The sequence below is a fragment of the Montipora foliosa genome, chromosome 12 (assembly GCF_036669935.1).
Source record: "Montipora foliosa isolate CH-2021 chromosome 12, ASM3666993v2, whole genome shotgun sequence".
Classification (NCBI taxonomy): Eukaryota; Metazoa; Cnidaria; class Anthozoa; order Scleractinia; family Acroporidae; genus Montipora; species Montipora foliosa.
The window spans coordinates 41,208,527-41,218,526 of NC_090880.1; the positions used below are offsets into that span (position 1 = coordinate 41,208,527).

Sequence of the window (10,000 nt, forward strand, 5' to 3'; positions counted from 1 at the left end):
TCTGGGGTTAGAAACGGGAGCACCACCTTTAGGCTTGGCTAAATCTATATATTAACCTTTTACCTTCCAAGTTACGGTACTGACCTTAGCGCTAATAGCGATGGGGTATTCGTAAGAACAGCTTGTCGCCATTTGGGATCTCCCTCGTGGGAGATAACAAGGCTTTCTTCATGAGCAGTAATAGCGTCAAACAGAACGGGCAGGTCATCGTACTCTTCGGGGGAAGTAAAATGATCCTTCAAACAAAACAAAAGAATATGCGTTTGCAAGGTCAGTTACAATTAAATAAATGAAAGATGAAATATTTCGTTCAGTGCTTTCTGAGATCGACCACTTTTCACATAATCATCTTGCGGTAGGTTCTGGTCCAATCAAATACTGTTATTCACGGACAAGAGAAGTAAAACTCACTCTTTTCTCGACAATTTAAGCAATAGACCATTTTACAGTTGTGTGTTCAGTTACCTGGCCTTTGAATGAAAGTGAGTCTGGAGTTGACCTTGCTTTGATAGAAACCTCAATGTCTTTTCTTATGTTAATGATGTTGTTCTCATGCTAATTAGTAGGAATTTACATGAAAAAAGCAGTGAGGTTTCTATCAAAGCGAAGTCAACTCCAGCCTCACTTTCATTCAAAGCCAGGAAACTAAGCGCACAACTGTATGTATCTATCACAAATGGTCTATTGTCGCCAACGGGATTTGACCTCGCTCCACAAATAGACATTCATTTCAATTTATTAATCGAGTCCTACACGGGAACAAATGTGTCCAACAAATTGACCTGCTTCCAACTGAGTGGCTTCATAGCTCAGTTGGCAGAGCATTGCACCAGCATTGCACCAGCATTGCACCGGCATCGCAGAGGTCATGGGTTCGAATCCTGTTGGAGCCAACTGAATGTTTCAGGTGTCTATAAAAAGTGACAATTGTTTAAATTGACTTAACTGATTACAGTGTAATGGTGAAGTGCTAGTTTTCTACCCCATATGAACCATGTGAGCGTTAGCCCTTCTAATGGAAATGGGCCCACACAAGGTCAGGTTCATTTCCCACCCTGGTGGCTCACATGGTTCATATGGGGTAGAAAACTAGCACTTCACATTACACTCTAATCAAATGTAAGTGCTACACGGTCAACCTTTGCAAAAACGTAATCCTTCCCTCTAATTGCTTAAATTGTCCAGTAAAGAGCAAGGATCATTTCTTTCATCCGTCTGTAACCGTGACCCACACTTCAAATATACATTAATATTTGGTTTTATCAACGGAGTTGATAATGTAAATTGGCCACCGTACAGAGATTCTAAAAGCTGACGTTTCGAGCGTTAGCCCTTCGTCAGAGCGAATCGAGGGATTATGGGTTACGTGTAGTTTTTATAGTAGAGTAGGAGCTACGCTATTGGTGGTAACATGGCAACGTGAAAAATAGGAATATATTAGTTAAATGAAAAGCGTTCGTTAATACCGTGAGGATTAAAGGTGCCGATTTGAAAGATGAACTTTTGTTCCAGATTTTTGCGGCTTTCCGTGGTACCTAGATGTAGGGAAAGGCCGCAGATAGCCATGTGTTTTTTGGAGTGGTTAGGCAGATTAAAATGGCGAGCGACTGGCTTGGATGCATCCTTGTCATTCTTCTCAACATCGCGAAGGTGTTCGCGGAATCGGTCACCTAGTCGTCTACCTGTCTCACCAATGTATAATTTATTGCATAACGTGCAGGTTATGCAATAAATGACATTTGCGGAGGTACATGTGAAACGATCGGTGATCTTAACAGATCGCTTAGGTCCCGTTATCTTGCTAGTGTTAACAATGAAAAGACAAGTTTTGCATCGTGAGCGCGCGCATTTGAAAGTGCCGGGTTGCTCGTTAGTTTTGAGCGCGCTTCTAACTAAAAAGTTGCCTACGTTTTTGTCGCGTTTGAATGAAATAAGTGGAGGTTGCGAAAAGATTCTACCAGTCTCGGGATCATTCTGGAGTAATTTAAAATTACTAAGAATGATGCTTTTGACTGCGTGATTATGAGGATGGAAAGTGAGGGTGAATGGAATTCTGTCATTCTTATCTTTTTGTGACGTTTGTAGTGATGACTGTCGATCAAATTGTTGGGCGCGATGATGGCCCGCTTTGACCACAGAGACAGGATAGCCACGTTTTTCGAAGAACTGGCACATCTCCTCTGATTTGCTGGAAAAATCGGAGTCATCACTACATAGACGTCGAAGTCTAAGAAATTGAGAATAAGGGATGGAGTTCTTGACATGTGATGGATGTGACGATGAATACAACAAATAACTGTGTGAATCCGTAGGTTTGTAGTGCACACTAGTACATAGCACGTTGCCTCTAATAGAAACTTTGATATCTAGAAAAGCCAATGAAGTTTCCGAAATTTCCCAGGTATATTTAAGAGCCGGATGAAAAGAGTTGACGGAGGTTATAAATTGATCGAGTTCTACTCTGCTGGATGAAATAGCGCCGATGCAGTCGTCGATGTAACGGCCGTAGAGTTCAGGTTTGGGGCCGTTGTACTGATTAAAAAATTGGTGTTCAACATATCCTACAAAAAGATTGGCATAGCTAGGTCCCATTCTTGTGCCCATCGCTACACCATTAATTTGTTTGTAATAGTTGCCGGCGAATGAAAAACAATTAAGCGTTAAAACTAGTTCGGCAAGGCGGAGGAGCGTTTCCGAGCTAGGTTCTTTGACAGTGCGTTGATCGAAAAAGTGTTTAAGTGCTTGAAGACCTTCGCTATTAGGAATGACTGTGTATAGAGATGTAATGTCCATGGTGAAAATAAGTTTGTCTTGGCCGGAGAAATTGAAATCGCGGAAAATTTGTAGTGCGTGTGTACTGTCTTTAATGTATGATGGCAAAGATTTGACGATAGGCGTCATAATCCTGTCTAAGTAGCTAGAAATGAGTTCGGTGGGGCAACTACAGGCAGAAACGATAGGGCGACCTGGGTTGTTGGGTTTGTGAATTTTAGGCAAGAAGTAAATGCACGAAGTTCTAGGGGTGTTGAAGATGAGATTAGTGGCAGTGTCCGGTAATTCTTGATTAACTATAAGATTTTGAATGGTGTCTTTGACAACTTTTTGATTTTTGGAAGTGAGATCTTTAGGGATTTTGGCATAAAACGAGGTATCCGAAAGTTGCCGCAAAGCTTCTTTTTGGTAAAGGTCGGACCGCCAAACAACTACCGCGCCGCCTTTGTCGGCCGATTTGACAACTATGTCGTTGCGTTTACTAAGATTTTTAAGCGCCGCCCACTCTTCCGAGGAAAGGTTGGAAAATTTAGTGTTGCGATTGAATTTAAGTTTTAATCTTTGCCATCATACATTAAAGACAGTACACACGCACTACAAATTTTCCGCGATTTCAATTTCTCCGGCCAAGACAAACTTATTTTCACCATGGACATTACATCTCTATACACAGTCATTCCTAATAGCGAAGGTCTTCAAGCACTTAAACACTTTTTCGATCAACGCACTGTCAAAGAACCTAGCTCGGAAACGCTCCTCCGCCTTGCCGAACTAGTTTTAACGCTTAATTGTTTTTCATTCGCCGGCAACTATTACAAACAAATTAATGGTGTAGCGATGGGCACAAGAATGGGACCTAGCTATGCCAATCTTTTTGTAGGATATGTTGAACACCAATTTTTTAATCAGTACAACGGCCCCAAACCTGAACTCTACGGCCGTTACATCGACGACTGCATCGGCGCTATTTCATCCAGCAGAGTAGAACTCGATCAATTTATAACCTCCGTCAACTCTTTTCATCCGGCTCTTAAATATACCTGGGAAATTTCGGAAACTTCATTGGCTTTTCTAGATATCAAAGTTTCTATTAGAGGCAACGTGCTATGTACTAGTGTGCACTACAAACCTACGGATTCACACAGTTATTTGTTGTATTCATCGTCACATCCATCACATGTCAAGAACTCCATCCCTTATTCTCAATTTCTTAGACTTCGACGTCTATGTAGTGATGACTCCGATTTTTCCAGCAAATCAGAGGAGATGTGCCAGTTCTTCGAAAAACGTGGCTATCCTGTCTCTGTGGTCAAAGCGGGCCATCATCGCGCCCAACAATTTGATCGACAGTCATCACTACAAACGTCACAAAAAGATAAGAATGACAGAATTCCATTCACCCTCACTTTCCATCCTCATAATCACGCAGTCAAAAGCATCATTCTTAGTAATTTTAAATTACTCCAGAATGATCCCGAGACTGGTAGAATCTTTTCGCAACCTCCACTTATTTCATTCAAACGCGACAAAAACGTAGGCAACTTTTTAGTTAGAAGCGCGCTCAAAACTAACGAGCAACCCGGCACTTTCAAATGCGCGCGCTCACGATGCAAAACTTGTCTTTTCATTGTTAACACTAGCAAGATAACGGGACCTAAGCGATCTGTTAAGATCACCGATCGTTTCACATGTACCTCCGCAAATGTCATTTATTGCATAACCTGCACGTTATGCAATAAATTATACATTGGTGAGACAGGTAGACGACTAGGTGACCGATTCCGCGAACACCTTCGCGATGTTGAGAAGAATGACAAGGATGCATCCAAGCCAGTCGCTCGCCATTTTAATCTGCCTAACCACTCCAAAAAACACATGGCTATCTGCGGCCTTTCCCTACATCTAGGTACCACGGAAAGCCGCAAAAATCTGGAACAAAAGTTCATCTTTCAAATCGGCACCCTTAATCCTCACGGTATTAACGAACGCTTTTCATTTAACTATTATATTCCTATTTTTCACGTTGCCATGTTACCACCAATAGCGTAGCTCCTACTCTACTATAAAAACTACACGTAACCCATAATCCCTCGATTCGCTCTGACGAAGGGCTAACGCTCGAAACGTCAGCTTTTAGAATCTCTGTACGGTGGCCAATTTACATTATCAACTCCGTTGATAAAACCAAATATTTGTATACTACTTCCCCACCGACGCAGCACCACAGTTTCTTTAGAAACTACCCCGTCATTCAAATATACATTCATTTCATTTCATTCAATGTTAAAGCGGTTTTCAATTGAGTGTCAAAAGTAATTAGCGAATTGCTTTGGTTTTGCATTTACTTCACTCAATGATTGGTTGAAAGCTCTCGCGCCATTTCTTCAACCAATCAGAAGTGAAACCAAAACCAATCGTTGCTTCCGCGCGTGCACATTTTCCCGCGCTTTGTGTCGGCTACGTGTGATTACTTCGAATTTTGATTGGTTTACTGGATTGTCTCCGTCCTTTCTGATTGGCCAAAGTAATTACGTTGGTTTTGGTTTTACAACAGTCGATTGAAACTCGCTCTATTCATGTTAAACCAATTAGGAACAACTCAAACACCAACGTGATACGGTTCGCGCACCCTTTCCTGCCATTGCCTAACTGGTGCTTGTCTTTTTAACCCGCCTGTTCTTCAACCTATGTTCGACTCAAAGGATTGCACCAATCGGGGCTTCGAAAACCATACCCCTTTCGGTTAGCGTGAACGATGCTGACACCTTCCTTAGTATCACTAACTGAAGCGCGAACGCTCTGGGAACGAAACTGAGATCTCACCTGATGTAATTTTAGTGACATGCGCACTCCAGGTGCCACCACTTTGCGCAAAAGATCCATGTCAGCGAACACCCACTCGTCCTTAGGGGAGGTGATGCGAAAATCTCCTTTGAACAAAGCGTGAAGACCGTAGAGGAAAGGCTCCAAGCTGAAAAATATGAGAAAAGGAACAGATGACATGAAATCCAGAAATGCCGGGATGAAATCCCGTTCTGGCGGTTTATGGTTCAACTCCTTGGCTGTGCTTGTGAAATGCACACGGGCCTGGCGCCTGCTAGTCGGTAGGTCCTAAAAAGATTTCTTCCAACTATGCCAAAGTCAAAATCGAAAGAAAATGTCTCTTCATAACTTCGTACTATTTCACTCACTTAGTGAGTTGTGTGAGGGTGTTATCGGTATAGCTACTTGCCAGGTAATAAATTGGTATGAGTAGCCTAAAATTGAGGAGAAAAAATTAAACAAAATTATAGTGCCGATGTTCACGTCCTGAAAATTTGGTCATTTAACGCCCTTGTCGGTAAGGGAAAAACAAAGAATGTTCCAAAGTTTAAAACGCAGGTCCAGGGTTCGCGGAGCTCTTGTTTTTGGTTATAAAACCTTTTGTTTTGAGGCATTCTAAAAACACCGTTGCTCAGCACACTACGCTATAAGTCCTGACGGATGCAATTATTCTTCTCCTCCAGAAACACGCAATTAAATGCACACCAAATTTTGATATCCAACATAAAGTTAAGCATTTGCTACCGACCAAGTTTATGCGTTATGTTTTGGTGAGGGAAAATGAAGTTGTTTATCTTTTTTTTAGAGTATTCACAGACTGGTACCCAGCAAAACAACTGAAAGCTAACCGTTTTCAAAGTGATTTTTTGACCTAAATACTGTAGATCAGAGCGGCTTAGCTCAGAAACACTATTGCTTGTTGAAATAAAGCTCTAATTCTGCCTGCTTTCATTCTTTGTACAGCGGTAAGCTTTTCATATTAAGATGGGATATTGCGTCGTGTAATTGTTACTAAATGTCCAACCATCTTTTGAGGGATGGCCAAGTGTGCTTTCCGATGCTTGATTTATCCATTGATTGCTTGGTGAATCGTACCCACGTTTAGGCGAGATGGCAATGATCGCTGCTCCCAAACAGCTCAAACTTATAATCCACGAAGCTCTTTTCTTTTACGTTGCATTACAGCTGCATTGCATTGTAACTATGTTTTGGTGCAATTGCAACGATCAATGCTCCCAAACAGCTTACGCTTATAAATGAAGAAAGCTCTTTTCTTTTACGCTGAATTAGAAATGCATTGCATTGTAACTATGTTTTTATGCAGTTGCAACGATCGCTGCTCCCAACAAGCTCAAGCTTATAAATGCAGGAAGCTATTTTCTTCAAAGTTGCGTTTAGATGAGCGTTATAACCCGTTTTCAAATATAGACGATTAAAAGAAACAACAAACATTAGGAGAAGGAATACAAAGTAAGCTGAACCAACCTTGCGGACTGATGATGTGAAGCCGTCCCTAAGGCACGCCTGGCCAAAAGACAGAGAGCAAAGCACAGGCTAGCCAACAAAGAATCCTTTTCACATTCTAAAGGCTGAAAAAAAAATGCATTTGAGGTTCAACAGTGTCGTAGATCGTTCACTCTTTTGGCTTGGTAAATTACTTGTGGAGAAAACTAATAATGAAGGGAATGGCGGAAAATCACTCCTTGCCAAGTACAATCAACAACAACGCGATGATTAAGTTGTCTGTTTGGAAATCCGCGTTAGTTTTACTTTGTGACCCCCCTTCCTCTTAGAGGGAACGCAAAAGCTCCTGTCACGAAAGTACTTCCCATACTGCGTGACGAATTTAAGGATGCCCAAAGAAAGTGCTCATGGTTGCAAAACAGAATAGATTGGATCGCCAGGTGACCATTAAGCATGCAAAGTTAGCCCTTGTCACGCAATCTTTTCATTCCCCAAAACTGTGACTGGGTGTTCAAGTCACCCAGCGCTTTTAAAGAACTTCGTGACAAGTCAAAAAAGGCAGTGACAAGTTAACAAAGGGCTACACTGAACTGCCGAGTCCCTTGGATGACCAAACACCAACTGTTGCGTGTTCCCATGCCGTTCACAGAATTGCGCTAAGTCGAACGTGGGTTGACAATCAACTGACTTGGTCATTCATTCCTTTGCCGCATAAGGTAAGGAATAGACCCGTTATAATAGCGTCCAAATAACTGCTTCAGGTTTTAATGCTAACCAGCATTTCTTGCCTCACTAGGACGTGCAAAATATTATTTCAACAGAATTTCTGTTCCAAAATTGGTCTGATAAAAATAAAAGTGAAATCGGCCGCCATTATGAAAGACGACAAGTGTTGGAGTGAGCGAAAGTATACACTGAACTAACCGGGTCCCTGCGAGAAGCGCAGTACTGGATCCAAGCCAGGTAACAGTTCAAGAAGCTCGTCTTGGATATGCCGCCCTGGCGCAGATCATAGTCTTCGTCGATGTTGTGATAGAAGGTTGGATCTACGTCAACGTACTGAGAATCCTGTAACGCGCGGAGCTGTTCTTGTATGATGTCATCGTGTAGCCAATGAGTGAGCTTAGCTGAGCGCACAGCGTAAAATATAACAGACTGCAAACGAGGACATGGAAACATAAATCATGAGAAAGTAAGATATGTCCAGAAATGCAGGACGATGTTAACTGATAAGCGTCACAAAGTAACCCCAACTTCAACTTCACTCCAATCTCACAATACAGACAATTAACGTCACAGAATGTCTCCTACACTCCGATTTTCAACTGAAGAGGAACAGCTGCATTTACCCTGCCTTACACCTACCTTGTTGCTAGAAAAGGGAAAAGCATATGCTTAGACCAGAAACCCATAAGGGTTGAAACGTGTAACGGCCCCTTGTGTTCTGGGAAACAAGCTTCTGAATATTCAATTTGCTAAGTACCATATTTGGAACAACAAGAGCGAGGGGTTTCCAAATATGGTACTTAGCACTGAAACATTCAACCAATCAGTTCGCACTGAATATTCGGAAGCTGTGAACGCGCCTTACACGTTTCAACCCTTATGGGTTTCTGCTTAGACTTAAAGGGACACTTTATCTTGGATGTCAGAATTGGGCGTGCATCTAAGTGCTCGCTTTTTTGGACAAAAGTGGAGAACATTACGTCATATTGTTGCGATTTATGGTATCATATCTCACTTGAGTGCTCTTCCCATCCATAAAAAGTTTTTTAAAAATGTTCATTCGCTGCAACCCTCCTCGCCTTGCCTTTTTGTCAAAAAAAAACAAAAAAACAAAAAAACAAAAACAAAAACAGAAGGATTTCCACGCATAAAATCCGACGGAAACTTTACCATTAACCAACATTAGCCATAAGTGAAGCACAACTTTACAAGTGGAATTTTCACCCTGAAAAGTTTTCGGCTTTCAAGGCTAATGTACTTAGTCACATGAATCAACCGTTTGCACAGATCTTGCCAGATGTACGTTAATTTTTCTTTATGTTTTTTTTCGGCTGAACAACTGCAACGAGTAAAGATTGAAGAACGGAAATTTTGTTGTAAAGAATGAGTTGGCATACGAGACTTCACTTCGGTAGATATTCCGTCAATCTCCCTTGATAGGCGCCTGACTTAAGTTAACGTTTATCAAGTCTTTCTGTGCTTCATACGCCTTATTCCGAAATGGCCGTCATTTTAGTATTCTCTTGTTTGCTTGTAAAGTAGCCCTTGTTTCCTCGTACTTGAGCTAATAATTTAAATAATTCTTTAACCTCGAACGAGGCAACAAGGGTGAATTTGCAAGCACACTAATACTAACATGGTGGCCATTTTGGAATATGGTGCAATAATCGGTAAATACTTGTTTCCATATCTCAAAGTGCCCTTGGACGTGAGGGGCCTGGGGTGGCGGTAGAGGGTGAAGTGTACAATAGCTAAAACAACCCAGACCTTTACAAAAATGCTAACCTTGGGCATAAACAATATGCTTTAGGTAATGTTTAGGCCTAAGGTTAGCATTTTTGTATGGGTTTGGGTTCTTTCAGTTTTTTTGTTCCACGCCCCTCGAGTCAAAGGGCACTTTGAGATACGGAAACAAGTATTTACCGTATTAATCCACCGAAGCAGGGCCAGTTTCCTTCAGAAACGTAGCGAGTTAGCTATGCAGTGAAGACACGTTTGGCGCCCATAGACAGTAGAGCAGTGGTTAAAGCGCACTTTGCACTAAGTACAGCCGCATACTAATCTAACCTCCAAGCGACTGGTTTACGCAGCCTCATCCAGCTGTAGTATCACTGACGATCTTACCTTGACGTAATAAGTGACCAGAATCTTGCGCAGGTCGAATACTTGTAACATGGTAGCTGCTGAGTTATCACTGATGCTGTATCCTTCAATA

General features: G+C 41.8%; 1 protein-coding gene across 4 annotated transcripts in view; it reads right to left on the reverse strand.

Annotated features, from left to right (window-relative positions):
• The window catches only part of LOC137979894 (pecanex-like protein 1), a 53,568-nt gene that overhangs the window by 6,608 nt on the left and 36,960 nt on the right, over positions 1-10,000 (reverse strand). For all 4 annotated transcript variants that reach the window (XM_068827204.1, XM_068827206.1, XM_068827208.1 and 1 more), the window contains exons 27-31: positions 9,910-10,000; positions 7,984-8,214; positions 7,081-7,184; positions 5,596-5,743; positions 85-236 (exon numbers count right to left, since the gene is read on the reverse strand). The exon at positions 9,910-10,000 is cut by the window's right edge and continues 103 nt beyond it. In XM_068827204.1, the coding sequence (XP_068683305.1) occupies positions 85-236; positions 5,596-5,743; positions 7,081-7,184; positions 7,984-8,214; positions 9,910-10,000 (726 nt within the window). The remainder of the gene's footprint in view (positions 1-84; positions 237-5,595; positions 5,744-7,080; positions 7,185-7,983; positions 8,215-9,909) is intronic.